The sequence below is a fragment of the Danio rerio genome, chromosome 12 (genome assembly GCF_052040795.2).
Source record: "Danio rerio strain M-AB ecotype USA chromosome 12, GRCz13ab, whole genome shotgun sequence".
NCBI classification, from domain to species: Eukaryota; Metazoa; Chordata; class Actinopteri; order Cypriniformes; family Danionidae; genus Danio; species Danio rerio.
Window position 1 is genome coordinate 47,428,574 of NC_141032.1, and position 19,197 is coordinate 47,447,770.

General features: G+C 39.8%; 1 protein-coding gene across 11 annotated transcripts in view; it reads left to right on the forward strand.

Moving 5' to 3' along the window:
* Window positions 1–19,197, forward strand: part of si:ch211-232h12.2 — a 47,103-nt gene that overhangs the window by 16,194 nt on the left and 11,712 nt on the right. For 6 of the 11 annotated variants that reach the window (XR_015504579.1, XR_015504581.1, XR_015504583.1 and 3 more), the window contains 6 exons: window positions 1,106–1,185; window positions 2,884–3,008; window positions 3,608–4,320; window positions 9,093–9,203; window positions 14,121–14,266; window positions 15,304–15,415. Coding sequence is in view for 4 of the 11 variants with exons in the window: in XM_087276912.1 (XP_087133038.1) it covers window positions 1,106–1,185; window positions 2,884–3,008; window positions 3,608–4,320; window positions 9,093–9,203; window positions 14,121–14,266; window positions 15,304–15,415 (1,287 nt within the window). In the remaining 7 variants the exon portion in view is untranslated. Of the gene's footprint in view, window positions 1–1,063; window positions 1,186–2,883; window positions 3,009–3,607; window positions 4,321–9,092; window positions 9,204–14,120; window positions 14,267–15,303; window positions 15,416–19,197 lie in introns of all 11 variants that reach the window. The other 5 variants (XR_015504580.1, XR_015504582.1, XR_015504577.1 and 2 more) reach the window with 1 other exon arrangement.

Here is a 19,197-nt window from a genome sequence, read left to right on the forward strand (position 1 = left end):
CAACATTTAGAGTGCTATCACACCTACAGATTTGTTTCGGAACCTGTCTCGTTTGCCCAGTTAGCGCAGTTCGCTTGGCATATGTGAAACCAGCAATCGTGCTAGGATCCGCGCCAAATCAATTGCTCCGAGATCGCTTAAATAAGGTGGTCTCGGCTTGATTGAAACGAACTCTGGAGCGGATCGATTGCAGTGAAAAAAGCGATACAATCAGAGCGCGGTTATATCCCAGTGTTTTATGGATATGTAATAAGCATATGGCTATATGAAGAGAGAACTATGAGTAGGGCGGGAAGTTTTGTGAGTCTCCCGGATGCCTGCAAACGAGTGATAATCTCCTGGTAATCTTGCGTCTCCTTCCCGGTCCTCAAATAGGCTACGTCGCGCACCCTTGCTGTCACCGTGTGTGAGGTGTGCAGTTGTCTTGTTTTCGATGCTGCAATGCTTTTGAAAGCATTTGTTTTGGTTGTATATAGAGAATAACGTATTTATCCTTGGATTACCACTCTTAAATAATACACTTACAATTAAGGTAAATTATAACTCAAAGCATTTACTGGGGCACTTATGATTTTAACTGGGGCGCTAGCCCTAGGAAATTGGGTCTTGTGATGCACCTGAATATAATATTCAGCTTAAAGTGCATTTTAAAGGCTTAACCAGGTTAATTATACTAAAATAGGGTAATTAACATCATTATATAATGATGGTTTGTAGAAAGTCAAATATATTCTTTTATGGAGCTAATATTATTGACCTTAAAATGGATTAAAAAATATTAAAACTACTTTTATTCTAGAAATAAAACAAACAAGACTTTCTCCTGAAGGAACAATACTGTAGGAAATAGTGTGAATTATTTTTGCTTTGTTAAACATTATTTGGGAAATATTTGAAAAAAAGGGCTAATAATTTTGGTTTCAGCAGTATGTTGACAGTGTAAACACATGCGGCATTATTATGACACAGGAGCGGCAGGAAACCCTTCTGTGTTTTACATCATAGCAGAAATACCCAGATCACTTCTCTCTCTCTAAGTTGTTCTTTCTTTTCTCAATGAGAGACTTGGAGAACGCAGCTCAAAGTGGACTTGTGTTTCATTCAGATGGAGAACCTAAGAGAGCTGACCCTGCAGGCTTCAGATACTGGAGGACAGCTGAAAAAACCACACCGGTTCTCCAGCAGGTCAGTTTCACTGTCAATCCATTCATTTGGTTTGTAGGGTCAAAGATGAGATCAGATTAAATTATCTGTTACTGTTTTTATTTAGTGTGAACAACATTCTGTTTGTTATTATTTTTACATGATGCAAAAATACTTTTTATATTCCTACTACAGTTTATCTATCGGCCTGTCTGTCTGTCTGTCTGCTTGCCTGCCTGCCTATCTATCTATATATTTGCCTGTCTGTCTGTATTGTTGTCTATCAAAGTTGTAAGAGCAACTATTAATAACTTCTAGTTATCCCCCGCATGGACACAAGATTCTCACATAAATCAGTTTGGCGAAGGAAAAAGCATGGTTTGGGGTTACATTCAGTATGGGGGCGTGCAAGAGATCTGCAGAGTGGATGAACATCGACAGCCTGAGGTATCAAGACATTTGTGCTGCCCATTACTTTACAAACCACAGGAGAGGGACAATTCTCCAGCAGGATAGCGCTCCTTCTCATACTTCATCCTCCACATCAAAGCTCCTGAAAGCAAAGAAGGTCAAGGTGCTCTAGGATTGGCCAGCCCAGTCACCAGACATGAACATTATTGAGCATGACTGGGGTAAGATCAAGGAGGCATTGAAGATGAAGAATCTTGACGAACTCTAGAATATCTAGAACTTTTGGATGACTTTATTAATCAGTGATTTGAGTCATTGCAGAGATGTATGGATGCAGTCCTCCAAGCTCATGATGGAGTCAGACACAATATTCATTCTGTTTCCACTGCAGGAGGACTTTATATTCTATACTGGACTTTATTTCTGTTAATGACAAGACTTTTGTCTAAGCAAAGTCAGACCTTACTGTCCTATCTATCTATCTATCTATCTATCTATCTATCTATCTATCTATCTATCTATCTATCTATCTATCTATCTATCTATCTATCTATCTATCTATCCATCTATCCATCTATCCATCTATCCATCTATCCATCTATCTATCTATCTATCTATCTATCTATATCTATCATCATTTTTTTTCCCAATAATCATTGAATTAAAACTTAACCCATATGGGTTTTTAGTACATAAATGCAGTCTGTTGGCATGTTGATGCTCATGAAGCTTTAAACAAATATTAGAAATTTATGTTCAACTATGCCTGTGTTGTGCTCCTGTTCCTCAGCTGTCTTTCTCTAAGAAACATTATAACTGCTCTTTAGGTTGCATGCATAATTTCAGATGGTCTTCATACAAATCACCCTCAACGGGACAAGCTGTTGCACTGAATTAAACCGAACACCTTGTGTTTTTTATAGCGGTAGAAAATGTTCTCTGAATAAATCTCTGTGTGTCTGCTTATTGCACTGTTTGCAATATATATATATATATATATATTCACTATTTTACAATAATATAAAATGTACACTCGCCTTTGTGTTTCAGTCTCTCTCTAATCAAAGCTTTTGTCTTCACAAGAGTCAAACTCTCCGCTGATTCTTGTAATATAATAAAGAAGTGCTTTGAATCCTAATTGAACTTAACCGGATTTCCCCGCCAGGTTCCGTAACCCTGATAATGTTGCTATGGAAACGGTTTTGGATCGAGGCGATTTGTTGCATTGTGGATTATTGTGGAAAGCATTATTGTGCATGCAGGAGGCAGAGAAAACCTCTTTCATCCACACAAAGCCCAGTTCAGCGGATTTCATTTGTGCTTTTTCAGGCTTTGGGATCCGTGAGCTCAGAGGGAGGACCAAACAGACCACAGGCCTGGAATTCCAAAAACAGCAAGGTGGACATGGGCCAGTCTCATCCTGACAACACACTTCCAAAACATCCCATACAGCGGTAAAACAAACAAACAATGGATTTACTTAAAATACATGAAATATGCATGACTCGTTTTAATTCTTATGTGGTCGTGGGGATGATTTTATCCACTCTGGGGTGATTTTCAGTCTTAACTTGGCCACAACTTTCTCTGGGCCCCGTGGGTTGAGGGTGGGGGGTGTTTGGGGTGGGGATACGTCCACAACAGACCATTTAGAAACAGGTGATTAAGAATGTAAACACTTCATGGTGTTGCAATAACAACACTCAGCCAAGAAAAGAGTGTGTGTGTGTGTGTGTGTGTGTGTGTGTGTGTGTGTGTGTGTGTGTGTGTGTGTGTGTGTGTGTGTGTGCGCGCGTGCTGTGTTTATAGTCCAGCTAATCATTGAACATGTGTTTTAGCTGTGTCTGGGAGTGTCCAGATTGTTGTCAGCTGTAGTGGGAGTTTATTTGCGCAAAGCATCCTGGTAGTTGTAGTTCTTTTGGTTGCATGTGTGTAGTTCTCACGTGATCTGCTCTTACTTTACTAGTATGGTTCAAATACACTTTATTATCTACTATAGTGTTTGTTCTCATGTGTTTGATCGAACAAATCTTGTTTTTTTTATTGTATTCAGACGTGGAAGTGCACCAGAGTCCTTCAGCTCCTCCATATCATCAATTACAATCACTACCAAGAAGGTCACACACACTTCCAGCCCTCTGAACTCGACAAATTCCCTCAACATTGACCGAAGAAAACCCCTAGTGGTCAATGTAACCGAACAGCAGATCAAAACAACCAATCAGCCTGCTGTTTTAAATCAGGAACTGAATGACCATGGTGTAGTGCTGAGGAGAAAAGCCACCATTGTGAAAATGACCGAACAGAGAGAGGAGTTCAGTCGAGGGAATCCTAAATACAGACACAGCTACACTGAAGGACTCAAAAACTCGGCTATTAATCTACCTAAGGTCAATCCATCGCCAGTAAACCAAGCACTAACTGTATCTCTAGAGCCTGGAGGAAACCAGTGGAGATCTACTTTATCTCTTCACCTCGCCAGCCCCAACACAACAGCAAAAAACAATCCACGTCAAAGGCCTCTGAGCTGCGACGCAAGCCTGTTTAACAACACAGAACCCACATTTAATGCTGTTGCAGATCCAGCGCTGAATAACAAGAGCTCTGCCGTTGCCCACAAGACAAATATTGACTGTGTTAGTTCCAGTGTTGGTGAAGCAAGAAGTCGCTCGGCCTCCAGCGGCGCAGACGGGAGATTGAAGACTGAGGGATTTCGGGAATCGGTTTCAGAAGTCAGAGCGCCGCTAACACTGCTGAAAGTACCAGGTATGAGCAGAACCACCATCTTTTCTGTTACCTGGAATAAAATAAACATTGATTGGTGTATATAGTTGAAGTCAAAATTGTTAGCACTCCTGTTAAATTAGAATTCTTTAATATTTTCCCCAATGTCTGTGTAATGACAATCAAGAAAAAAAATGCTTAAGGAAGCTAATAATATTAACCGTATTTTTAAATCCTTTTTATTCTAACCGAAATAAAACTAACATAACTTTCTCCAGAAGAAAAAAATATAGGAAATATTGTGAAAAGTCTCCTTGCCATCTCCTTGATCTGTAGCTCCCTTAACATGTTCCCAATTGGATTTAAGTCAGGACTCTGGCTGGGCCACTACAAAATGTTAATGATTTCGTCTGCAAACCATTTCTTCACCATTTTTCAACCCAGGCTCATTCTGGAAACGTAGCCCCACGGACGTTTCTGGAGACCGTGAAATACGTCCAGGGAAGTACGTATTTGTGCAGTTTTTGTTTTTGCGAATACGCGAGAGGCCTCTGTGCACGCTTGTTCGGGTCTCGAATGCCTCTCGTGAGCATGCGCGCCATTCGCACCCGTGCTGTTCTTGTGTAAAAAGCCGCCGGAGGCCGCTGTTGAGCGACCGTCTGACCGACTGGTTGAATGACTAAACAATTGACTGGGCGGCCGGCCAATCGGCTGACCCAGTCAACCTCCTCCTCCTTCTTCCCTAAACCCAAGCGACGATTTACGAAAGCCGTGCAGAAAACGAAAAGCCCTCATCTGATTTTGACCGCGTTTTCAAATTTCACTGCATTCTCGCCCCCTTATGAACTCGGTCACTTTATTTTTTGGATTCTGTTTTTTGTTTCGCCTGATTTCTGGAACCGCTCTTCCTCAGACTCGAACCCGGTCGTCGAATGCTGCCGGCTCCTCCTCTGGGCCTCCGCTCCGCCGACGTAACAGCATGAGCTAACCGGACAAACTGGTTGCAGCGGGAAAGCCGTCCACATTGAGGCGGCGAGCCGTCAGCCCAGCTGGCGAGTGCAAAGAGAAAACGAAATACGGCCATACGTACCTCCGGCTACGTAAATCGCGGTCTCCAGAAACGTCTGCGGGGCTACATTTTCAGAATGAGCTTGGGTTGCCTTTTTTGCTGTGTGGTTCGGCCACTTTTCGGCCACTCAAATGTCCACTGGTGACCATGTGGTCTCTTAAACACTCTAGATTTACTAGATTTACTTTTTTACTGAAGTACGAATGAAAACACAAGACACTAAACAGAAACTAATTCAAGTAATTCATAAAAAAAAATATCTAATAATATTCTATTGACTTCAATGGAACACCTAGTCAGATTGAATTAGATGTCTAAAACAAGGTTAAACAAACAAAAATACTATTTAGATGCTAATAAACAGTTAATATCTTAACAGTAAGCAGGTAATAAGTCAATAGTAAATGTTAGTTAAACTAAAGCGTTACCAATAGGTAAGTATATGTAAACTTCAATTCCAGTTGTAAGACCAACAAATAATAACTTGACTTCTAGTTGAGCATTTGGAAAAGTGGCAGAAGGTGGATTTTTCCCATGAATCATCTGTTGACCCAAGATTCTCATAGAAATCAGTCAAGTTTGGTAAAGGAAAAATCATGGTTTGGGGTTACATTCAGTATGGGGGCATACGAGAGATTTTCAGAGTGGATGATCAACATCAACAGCCTGAGGTATTGAGGCATTTGTGCTGCCCATTACATTACAAACCACAGGAGAGGTCAAATTGTTTAGCAGGATAGCGCTCCTTCTCATACTTCAGCCTCCACATCAAATCTCCTCAAAAGCAAAGAAGCTCATGATGCTCTAGGATTGGCCAGCCCAGTCACCAGACATGAACATTATTGAGCATGTCTGGGGTAAGATGATGGAGGAGACATTGAAGATGAAAACAAAGAATCTCGATGAACTCTGGGAGTCCTGCAGGAACACTTTCTTTGCCATTCCAGATGACTTTATTAATCAGTGATTTGAGTCATATTATTATTATAATTTATCTTTATATTATTTGTTGCTTCTAAAACCTGGATAGGCGACAAGACATTTTTCTGGTAGTGTTTGTACCCGTATGTGTGTGTCTAATTATGTGTGTATGCATGTGCAGGGTATGTAAATATATAAGCATGTAAGTATGAGAGTAAGTAAAGACATAAATATTAATACGTCATTTGTTTTATATTTATTTATCGTCATATTTTTACCTTTTAGTACTTTTAGGGCATTTTCCCACTGAATTTTAAATGCTAAGATGTAGAAAAGTTAGCACTCAGAGCTCCTCTAGCACTGCTGAAAGTGTCAGGTATTAGCAGAGCCAGTGTGGATCTTTAGCGGTACACAAGAACACACTGTAGGTTCTGCTCTGATGTATAATAGATGAGTATTATTGTGCAGAGAGAGAGAGAGAGAGAGAGAGAGAGAGAGAGGGCTTTAATTGAAGCTTTTCATGGCAGATCCACACATACTGGTGGACTACCCTGAAAGGCTAGATTTTTTTTTCTCCTGTCTCACTCTTTCTGTCATGCATTTTCTCATCTTTTCATTTTCCTGCCCACCCCTTTGCATGCATAATCTATTTCTGCCCTGCTTTCAGCGCTGCTTTTTCAGCTTCAGTGGGAATTTAGAAAAATCTGACAGGCACTGATGTACGTGCACATACACACATTCAACTGTCTGAGGACATGCAGCACGTAGTAGTTCATTACTGTGGTAAAATAAAACTATAAAACTTATAATATATGTTGCCTGAAGTGAAATAAACAACTGAAATAAAATGAAGCATGTAAAAACTTTCATTTCAGAGAGTTGCAAAGAAAAAAATGTATTATATAATATTTAACAATTGTAATATTTTAATTCAGTTTAACATTAAATTAATTCAAAAAAGTCAATTAAAAATGAATATTTAAAAAATAAGCAAACTAATAAAAACCCAAACAACCAAAAAAAGAAGCTTATTTTTACTTTTAGGTGCAAATTAGGCGATTCGGATTATTATCATAACAATTATAAGTAAATTGTGATTATATGGCATTTACAGCCATGCTTGTATTTATTAAAGATCTTGAGAACAACAGTACATCACAATCATAAATATAATTTTAATAGCTTTATTAACAACTGACTAACTTCAGGAAACAATCATTTTTACTCACAGTAATTCTAAATGCTCAAAATTAAATCTAATATTATTTAGTGTCTAATGTAGTATATGATTATAAAGTCATGCATTTGTAGGATTTCTAATGTTTGAAAATAAAAATTAAAGGATAATTGTGATTTAGATTTTACAAATATATACACTCACCGGCCACTTTATTAGGTACTCCTGTCCAACTGCTTGCTAACGCAAATATCTAAACGGCCAATCACACGGCAGCAACTCAGTGCATTTAGGCATGTAGGCATGGTCAAGACGACCTGCTGCAGTTCAAAACGAGCATCAGAATGTGGAAGAAAGGGGATTTAGGTGACTTTGAAAGTGCCATGATTGTTGGTGCCAGATTGGCTGGTCTGAGTACAACAACATGAAAGCATGGATCCATCCTGCCTTGTATCAAAGGTTTAGGCTGGTGGTGGTGGTGTAATGATCCTAGTTGTAAGAGCAACAAAGAAAAAATTGACGTCTAGTTCATCATTTGGAAAAGTCTCAGAAGGTGGATTTTTCTGATCAATCATCTGTTGATCTGCATCCCAATCATCACAAATACTGCAGAAGACTTATTGGAAACCTCATGGACCCAATATTCTTACATAAATCAGTCAAGTTTGGTGAAGGAAAAATCATGGTTTGGGGTTACATCCAGTATGGGGGCGTGTGAGAGATCTGCAGAGTGGATCAACAGCCTGAGGTATCAAGACATTTGTGCTGCCCATTACATTACAAACCACAGGAGAGGGCAGATTCTTCAGCAGGATAGCGCTCCTTCTCATACTTCAGCCTCCACATCAAAGCACCTGAAAGCAAAGGTGGTCAAGGTGCTCCAGGATTGGCCAGCCCAGTCACCAGAAATAAACATTATTGAGCATGCCTGGGGTAAGATGGAGGCATTGAAGATGAATCCAAAGAGTCTTGATGAACTCTGGGAGTCCTGCAGGAACGCTTTCTTTGCCATTCCAGATGACTTTATTGATAAGTGATCTGAGTCAGTGTGGAGATGTATGGATGCAGTCCTCCAAGCTCATGATGGAGTCAGACACAATATTCATTCTGTTTCCACTGCAGCAGGACTTTATATTCTATACTGGACATTATTTCTGTTAAGTGACAAGACTTTTGTCTAAGCAAAGTCAGACCTTACTGTCCTTATGAAATCATTAAAAATCAAGAGATGATCATATTTTATTTTGCTAAAATAAGCGTAATCTAGAGGCCTTTGCCATTCACTTCCAAAAGATCAACTACCAGTAAACTTATTATTTGTTGTTTCTAAAACTCGGATAGGTGACAAGACTTTTATCAGGTAGTGTATATTTCAAAAAAAGTCAAACTTTTTATAAACCCCATCTTCTGGCTTGAATCCATTTTGAATGCACAGTCTCTAGCTTAGCTCTGCAAGTATGTCAGCACTTTAACCAACAGTAGTTCTGGCTTAGCAGAAGCGCATGGCTTTCTGCCTTGAAATGTGGCTCACTTGCATCATCTCTGAAAGCCAGAACAGAATCCAGCTTGAGCAGCCAGAAGCGTTTGTCATGTGAAGAGTGTTTCAGGCCTTCTGGACTCTTATTTTTTGTTTGTGTTTGTTGTCAGAAAACTCTGATGTGGGCGCAGATGCAGTTCTGGCCCTGAACGCCGCCGCCGTCATCGCAAACATAAAGCTGCAGGTCCAGCAGAGACGAAAATCATCGCTCACAGCAGCAGGTACGCTGGCAATGATTTTTGTAAATGGCACAGTATTTAACTGTATTATGAACTGTATCTCATTGCAGGACAGTAGTGCGGTATGTTACTGTATTTTAAAGACACATGATGAAAATGACTGTATATTTTATAGTAAAGACATACCTACAATTCTGTAAATATATATACAGCAAGATATATGGTGCTGTAAATGTAAATTCAGTATTTCTGCTGTAGAGGATTTACAGTAAGTTACTGGTGAACTTCTGCAATGTATGCACAATGTGTACAGCCAATCAGGGCTTTACGTTTCCCAAAACCACAGCTAGACAACTAAAGTCACGTTTTACCTATAGCAACAAGTTTACTTTAGTGAATGGAAGCTAATGCCATGTCCACACTAATATGTTTTTGTTTAAAAATGCATATTTCTTCATGCAATTATTTTACTTTTATTACTAAAGCTCTGATCGAAGCTGAACATGTTAAACTCTGCTAAACTAGAAATACTAAAAATAAAACTGAAACTAAATATTCATTCATTCTTTTTCTTTCGGATTAGTCCTTAATTTATCAGGGGTTGCCACAGCGGATTCAACCACTAACTATTCCAGCATATGTTTCATGCAGCGGATGCCCTCCCAGCTGCAACCTAGTGCTGTGAAACATCCATACACTCTCACATTCACACACATACTTATACACTACTGCCAATTTAGCTTACCCAATTCACCTATAGCGCATGTATTTGGATATTTGGACTGTGGGGGAAACCGGAGCACCCAGAGGAAACCCACGCCAACAGAACATGCAATCTCCATGCAGAAATGCCAAGCTGAGACTCGAATCAGCGACCTTCTTGCTGTGAGGCCACAGTGCTAACCACTGAGCCCAGTGTTGTCGGGAGTTTCCTCCGTGTGCTCCAGTTTCCCCCACAGTCCAAACACGTGAGCTATAGGGAAATTGAATTAACTAAATTGGCCATAGTGTATGTGTGTGAATGAGTGTGTATGGATGTTCCCCAGTACTGGGTTGCAGCTGGAAGGGCATTTGCTGTGTAAAACATATGCTGGAATAGTTGACAGTTCACTCCGCTGTGGTGACCCCTGATGAATAAAAGACCTAGGCCGAAGGAAAATAAATGAATGAAGAATAAATGCTAATGCTTCATACTGTACATGTTTGCAGCATTATTAAAGCATCCATGTCTTGAGTTCGGTCTGTCTGATCCATTTGATTGATTGACACAGGACTGATTACTCTACCTAGCCAATCACTGTATACAAGTAAAAATAAACATAGTAGCGACTCAGTAAAAGTACCGATACAGAACTAAAAATGTACTTAGTCCACAGCAAAACTGCTCAAGTTACTTATAGTTTTTGTCTTGTTTCTAGTTTAAATATCTCAAAATTCTTAAATCAAGAAGCATTTTCCTGGCAAGAGTTTGCCCTTAAATCAACCAAAATGATCTGCCATTGGGGTAAGCAGAATAATCTAGTTTTTTCTAGTCCAAGTCAGGGGTTCTCAAACTTACCCCCAAAATTACAATGCCTGTGACTCGTAACCCCCAATATCCTCTGAGGTGGTAATAAATATATAAACCTTACACACCGGCGCACATATACCAATAGGCCCAAGTGTATTCCTTATTTAGTTTTAAAGAACACCATTTGGAGACCATCCTCCATGTTCAGTTGTGGCCTGTATTTATGTTTAATGTACATGAGTGCCGTAAAGATGTCAGAACGTTTAACCTGGTACCTTACAATCAATCTGATGTGTCTTTAATATTACATAATCACCCCAGGGGTTGCAAAAAATGGAAAGGCTGATGGCTTTTTATTTGCATGTTGTTTTATTAGTGTAACTAGTAACTACTATTTTTTTCAACCCAAGCTCTTTCTGGAAACGTAGCCCCGCGAACGTTTCTGGAGACCGTGATTTACATGGCCGGAGGTACGTAAGGCCGCGTTTTGTTTTGTTTTTTATCGAGCGAACGCTGCGGGGCGGTGTGACACTGCTCCGCTCCTCCTCTTCGCGCTCGCTGGCTGACGGCTCGCCTCCGTGTGGAGGGCTTTTCCGCTTCAACCAGTTTGTCTGCTTAGCTTGCAGCGTTTTGTCAGCGGAACGGAGGCCCGGAGGGAGGAGGAGCTGGCCACGGCTTCGAGTCTGGGGAAGAGCTGTTCCAGAAATCAGGTAAAATAGAAAAACAGAATCCAAAAAAATAAAAGCGAACGAGTTCGCGACGGGGCGAGATCCGAAAACATGGTCAAAATCGGACGAGGGCTTTTGCTTTTTTTTTCTGGACGGCTTTTGCAAATCGTCGCTTGGGTTTAGGGAAGGAGGAGGAGAGCGGCTGGGTCGGCCGATTGGCTGTCCGGTCGATCGTTCAGTTGTTCAGCCAGTCAGTCAGACGGACGGCCGCTGTACAGCGGCTTTTCACACGAGAACATAGAGGCGTCCGAGGCGCTCCCGAGAGGCGTCCGAGACGCGAAAAAGCGGATTCGCGAAAACAAAAACTGCTCGAATACGTACCTCCCGGGACGTATTTCGCGGTCTCCAGAAACGTCTGCGGGGCTACGTTTTTGCAATAAGCCCGGGTTGATTTTTTGCTTCTGTAGGTTATGGATAAAATATGGTAATTCTAGTAGTTTAGCAAAATGCCTTTTTAATTTTGGAAATCCCCAAGCGACCCCCTGTCATAGTCTCATGACCCCTCAGTGGGTCCCGACCCACACTTTGAGAACCACTGATCTAGGAAATGCTTATTGATTGATCAATTTCTAGATATTTTAAGATATTAGAAACAAGACTAAAACTTTAAAGGGTCATGAAACCCTAAAACACATTTTTTGAGATGTGTGGCACGTTTTGCTAAAAACACTATTAGGGCACATGTATTTTACTATCGAGTGGGAATTAATATTGGGAGTTATTTTTCGTTTTTTAGTTTAGAGCAAATTTTCTCTTCTGGTATAAAAAGAAATATCAAACTAATGTCATGTACATGAGGTACATACCTGTCAACATTGGGATGTGAAAATAAGGGATATGCCCACCACTATAATAAGCGCACTGTTGCCAACTATTTTCAATGAAAAGGCGCTAAGCTCTGCCTGGAAAGTCGCTAAAAGTTGCTAGATTATGTCATACGTCAATTTGCATATTATTGACGCCATCACGTTCTACTGTTTCTGTTCGTTCATCAGTCTGTGGTTAATAAAGCAGTATTCACATTTGCACTACGCTTTATGTAAGCATGTCAATTTATTAAATTGACTAAATTTATTGCTGTTTGAATGAAGTGTATCAGTATAGATGTGTAGTGAATTTGCAGTAATCACCCAGGCGTAATAAACTCAGACAAGTTCTGAAACGGTCATTAACATATCTCTGATTGTGAACAAGAAAAGAATAAATGGTCAAATTAAATTGTTAAAATAAAGGAGAAGCAGGGAGCTTTGACTGTACAATGGAAATACCTCACACTGCCAGTGCCGGTGCTAAATCATTTGCCATGGGTACGCCGCGCAGAGGGGTGATCTGCTCTCTGGCTGCAAGTGGGAGAGACTCTGTACGAGGACTGGGCCGCCTGTCAGCGCTCTAAGACATGGGAGGGGCCGGTGGCATTACTCGCAGCTTGTTGACAAGAGTAGGGACGGTACAGTACTTACACATGAGAGTCTTTAAAAATCTCCAGTAACACAAAAAATTTGCTAGATTTGTCGCTGGGCGCTTTTTTGAAAATTTGCTGCTAAAGGGGTCTGAAAAGTCGCTAAATATATTGGCAAAGTTGGCAACACTGAATAAGGGATCTCCCCCCCTTTAAATTCCCCAAATTACTAAATATGTTCATTTGGAGCTGTTTCATTGTAAATAAATAGTTAAATGGTCAGTAATATGTTTTATTATTATTATTAATAAAATAAATATATACATTAGCAGCAAATGCGTTAGCAAACAGTTCAGCTTAATAAAATAGAATCAAACTGTCAAATCTCATTAGCCGTTTTTTCACTGATTAACTTACACATTCTAATTAAAGAGCAACGAATGAATCTCTTATTTATTTAGATTTTTTTCATTTGATCAAATTAAATAAAAGGTGTCACTTTAAAAATGCACACATCTAACATTATAAGGAAAGCGTTCGACTGCTTTCCTAACTTTTTATGCTCATTTCAGATAAAATTAGTTGTGTTTGGGGAAAAAAAAATCCACCAAGATCGACATATTTTGATATTATTATTATTATTATTATTATTATTATTATTAATTATGTCTATATGTCTGTTTAAACATGCACCCAAAACCCAGAGTTTCACTCTGCTTTAAATTGTGTGTACAGAATCTGTTAGGGAAACAGCCTCTATTCAACACTATGGAGCGCATCAGCTGACAGTCACGCATCGCTACATGACTGTTTTAAGGAATTGCATATGAAGGAGAGACGGCATCTGTAATGAAAACGAAGGGAATCGCGCCATTTTTATATTTATTTAAAAGTGTTTTCATGCCTAAACAAAGCGAAAGCACTGAACAGACTCGCATTAAGGAGCAAGGGGCGGCCCCTGGTGGTTCGGCGGTATGGGTTGCATATAGGGAGGCCCGGCTCTTTAATGTTTATTTGCCTTCCTTCAGAGAAAGACTGAAAATACGGGAGAAATACGGGAAAATACTTTTACAGGATGATAGCGGGATAGAACTGTAAAATACGGGAGAATCCCAGGAAAAATGGGAGGGTTGACAGGTATGATGAGGTACATGAAAAACTTTTTTTGCATCGTAAAGAAGAGTTCCTGATAGGAAACATAACTGATAGGTAAGATTCTGCCCTGCTTATTAGGTTTCATGATGACAGTTCTGATGCTGAATTAAATGCCGCTTTCCTTTTTAGGCATCACACTAACTATGCATAAATCTGTGTGCTACTAGAGGACAGAGGGAATAATGAACACAGAGAGCTGAAAGATGAGGTCTCTGATAACGACAGAAAGAAGAAAACTCCTCCAGCAGCATCATGTGTGCAGTTTGTCCCGTTTGAGACTGGAAATGTTGCTCCTGAAGGACTTTCTCTCAGTGTGAGTTACTCTTCTGCTCCTACACTGCGACAACACTGCAAAAAAATACTTTTCTTACTTAGATTTTGTCTTGTTTCTAGTTCAAATATCTCAAATTTCTTAAATCAAGAAGCATTTTCTAGACAAACAAAAAATATTGTATTGTTTTAAGAAATAATATGCCAAAATTAAGTGAGTTTTTCTTTAACACATGCTGAATAATCTGCCAATGGGGTGAGCAAAATAACCTAATTTTCTCTTTTAAATTAAGATTATTATTTCTATTTTAAATTAAGATTTATTTTGAGGTTTATTTAGAAATTAAACTGTAAGACTCTACTAACTTAGATTACAGATCTACAGAGTTAATTCAACAAAACGTACATGGTCTAGGTCAGGGGTGTCAAGTCCAAGTCAAGTCGAGTGTTTTTTGGATATTTGTCAAGCAAGTCTCAAGTCCTAAATTTTGTGACTTAAGTCTGACTCGACTCGAGTCAAGTCATGTGACCCCCCCATCTCTGCTTTCAATAGTGTTTTAAGAAAATTCTTTTCTTTAAAATGATACCAAATTTTTGCATTTACACTTCTGCATGTGGATTTGGGAAGCTTTTAAATTCGGGAAGACAAAATCCAGGCGCAAATCCCAAAATAGCAGCAGAGTTTAAGAGGTTAAATTTGTTAAAACAATTAAGTTAATATCTTGTGTTGGGAGAACATGAAGGAATTTTACGGAAGGCAGCATTTTTACAGGGTATTTGGAGTGCAGTTGTCACAAACACAGATCATTTTAAAGTTCTCATTTGCTCTCCTTGTACTGTAGCTCATTGAGAAGTAATTGAGATTGGTGATTTTTTTTTACACTCTTGAAATCTTGGTTTATTTAAAAAACAAATGGGTAAAATATGGGTTATAGTCCCTATTTCAACCAGATTTGGTTTAAAATAACCAAGCATAACCCTGCATTTTTCAGAATGTATAAAAATCTCAATTATTTAGTTATGTTGGACGTCTTGATTATGAGTCTGAAGACTGAATGAATGTGTAATGTGTGTGTGCAGGAGGCTCTGGCTCTCAGGCGGCCTGGTTTTATCCGGCGTTCTCAGGCCAGGGTTCAAGCGGTGGAGTGCAGGAGTGAAGAGAGACGGAAAGCAGAGATCCTGCAGGACAGAGGTGAAGGAGATTGTACTGACGGAAATATCCAGTAGTAGCAAATATGTATTGAACACGTCATCATTTTTCTCAGAAAACATATTTCTAAAGGTGCTGCTGACTGAATTTTCCCTGAATCCATAAATGCTAAGACAATAAATCTAACTATTTTACAAATGAAGTTAGGTCCAATAAAAACAAATGATGCAGGGAAAAAGTATTGAATACATGAAAAAAGGAAGGTGTAGTTTGGCAGTGAAAGCCCAGACAGCAGCTGAAATCTCTCAGTAGTTCTTCTCTGCCCTTCTTCAGTGTTAATGATTATCAGCTGCTTCAGTTCAACATCTACATTAGCAGGAGGATGAAGATGAAACCAGGGTGGACATTTCAGCAAGACAATGATCCCAAACACAGCCTAGGAAACTCTCAAATGCTTTCAGAGAAAGAAAATCAAGCTGTGGAATGGCCCAGCTACACTGCAAAAAATGCTTTTCTTGTTTAGATTTTTTTGTCTTGTTTCTCGTCTAAATATCTGAAAATTCCTAAATCAAGAAGAATTTTCTGGACAAGCAAAACACATTGTCTTGTTTTGAGAAATAATATGCCAAAATTAAGTGAGTTTTTCCCTAAAACAAGCAAAATAATCTGCCAATGGGGTAAGCAAAATAATCTTGTTTTTTCTTTTGACGTAAGATTATTTTGCTTACCCCATTGGCAGATTATTTCTCAAAACAAGACAATGTGTTTTGCTTGTCCAGAAAATTCTTCTTGATTTAGGAATTTTCCGATATTTGGACTAGAAACAAGACAAAAAATCTAAGTCAGAAAATGATTTCTTGCAGTGTAATCACCTGACTCGAATCCAATACAAAATACAAAATAAAGGACAGATTTGATAGACAAGACCCACAGAACCATCAAGATTTTGCAAACTGTTGAAGTCTGTGAAAAACTCACACCTGAGCAATGCATGTGACTTTATTCCCCATATGAGAGGCGTCTTTAAGCTGCCATCACCAAAAAAGCCTTTTAAATTAAGTATTAAATGTCTTTCAGTAGTTGAGTACTTTCTCCCTCTGTCATTCCACTGGTATTACACTTAACAAATTTTTCTGATTTTTTTGCTTTGTTGTATTGTTATGTTCGTATTGTTTGGATTTTTAAAACTTTCTCCCGAAGCTCTTTTGAAAGCAGGGTGTAATGCGAGTAAAGATAGAGATTTTCAGATGGTTTCTATAGGCACTGTAACACCAGATCAACAGTGTTTCATGTCCTCAATGCTCACACAGATTCTGCTCATCAAATCAGCCTCGGAAATGAGAGCAGAGCTTGTCAAAACACTGGAGGGAAAATATCCGTGGCTGTTATTGAAAACAAAGGAAATATCGGCCCCATGTGGACACATGCTGAAGCTGCAGTATTATATCATGCTTTATTTTAGCAACTACACAGAACACCCCTAGCAACCATCCAAAGCATTTTTAAAGGGATAGTCACCCTAGAAATCTCATTTACTTACTTTTTACTCACCCTAAAGTCTTTTTTTAAATTCTGTTAAACGTAAAAAGAAGAGATTTTGAAGAATGCTGAAAACCTGTAACCAGGGTGCGATTTACAGGGGGGATAAGGGGCGACTGACCCCCCCAGTTAATGCTCTCCTCTGAAGGACATGAAAATGGGGGGTACACGTATGGGGAGTCAGTCCACTAAATAGTAAGAAATAGTTGGCTCTGATCTGCATCTTAAATACTAATATCACTAATAAATATACATTTGACCACCCCTATAATGGATTATGTTTTTTTGGATGCATAATCGCATGAAAATAAGTGTTTGTTTCTACATATAGCCTAAAAGTAAAGCAAAATTAGATGCATTGTTTGTATTGTTTGACCTACAGTATCCTCTGAAATGGCTAATCACAGGATATTGTTGACCAGAATATACAACTTACCCCACAAAACACGGACAAATTAAATATGTTGCATTAATAAAATAGATTTCATTTAATTTGATTCACTAAAGCATGTATTACACAAAATAATATTACTGAAAAAAGTTGACCCCTCCTCCCCCCCAACCGTCAATGTATAATTCGCACCCTGCCTGTAACCACTGACTTCCATAGTAGGAAAAACAAATACAGTGAAAGTCAATGGTTACAGGTTTGCAGCTGTCTTCAGAATATCTTCTTTTGTGTTTAACAGAAGAGAAAGGCTCATAAAGGTTTAAAACAAGTAAATGATGACAGAATTAGTGTTTTTGTGTGAACTATTTCTTTAACAACTTAATATACCTCCAAAACACCCCCAAATACATCCAATATATATGTAATTTTGATTAAATCATATTAATAAAAGCCTTGATGACAGAATCTGAAGGCATGGGACAACTGAATGTATTATTCACCCTCCTTTCGTGTTCACCTCCTGCCACTGACTCTAGTGGTTCTGGTCAAAGTTGACCGGTCCGTTTTAACCTGCTATTAAATTAACACACAAAAAAAATTTCAATACCAAATTTTTATTCAGCATTCTTTAGCTGTGAGTGTGAACAATGGCTCAAAATAGTGTTTAACATGAGTTTAAAGAATTAAACTTAAAATATACTCCTCCAGACTGGGCAACTGGGGTGGTGGTTCCCATTTTTAAGAAGGGGGACCGGAGGGTGTGCTCTAACTATATGGGGATCACACTCCTAACCTCCCTGGGAAAGTCTACGCCAGGGTACTGGAGCGGAGGATCCAGCCAATGGTTGAACCTAGGATCCAGAAGGAACAATACGGTTTTCATCCAGGCTGTGGTACACTGGACCAGCCCTCACTCAAGGGTTCATGGGAGAATGTCCAACCAGTCCATATGTGTTTTGTGGACTTGGAAAAGGCATTTGACTGTGGCATTCTGTGGAGGGTGCTCTGGGAGTATAAGGTCAGAGGGACTCTGTCCTCTGTCTCGTCCCTGTATCAACAGAGTAGGAGTTTGGTTCGTGTTGCCGACAGTAAGTCAGACTTGTTTATAGTTTATGTTGGACTCCAGCAGGGCTGCCCCCTGTCACCAATTCTGTTCTTAATTTTTATGGACAGAATTTTAAAGCGCAGCCTTGGGCTGGAGGAGGTCCGGTTCGGGAACCACAGGATTTCATCTCTGTTATTCGCAGATGATGTTGTTCTGTTGGCTTCATCTGACATGGACCTTCAGCATGCACTGGGGTGGTTTGAATCAGCACCTCCAAGTCCGAGGTTATGGTGCTCTACCGGAAAAAGGTGCTTTGCCAACTCCAGGTTGGAGGAAAGTCCTTCCCCCAGTTCAAGTGTCTTGGGGTTTTGTTCACGAGAGAGGGAAGGATGGATCGTGAGACTGACAGGCGGATTGGTGCAGCGGCAGCAGTACTGCGTTGATGTACCGGTCCATTGTGATAGAAGAAGGAGCTGAGCTGAAAGGCAAAGCTTTCGGTTTACCGGTCAATCTACGTTCCTATTCTCACCTATGGTCATGAGATTTGGATCATGACCAAAACGACAAGATCTCAGATACAAGCGGCCGAAATGAGTGTCCTTCACAGGGTTGCAGGGCAAACCCTTATGGATCGGGTAAGGAGCTCTGTCACTCTGTCAGGAGCTCTGGAGAAGCTCGGAGTAGAGCCGCTGCTCCTCCACATCAAGAGAAGTCAGCTGAGGTAGCTCGGGCATCTGTTTCGGATACCTCCTGGACGCCTACCTAGGGAGGTGTTCCCGTCATGTCCCACCAGTAGAAGGCCTCAGGGAAGACCCAGGACATGCTGGATGGACTATGTCTCTCGGCTGG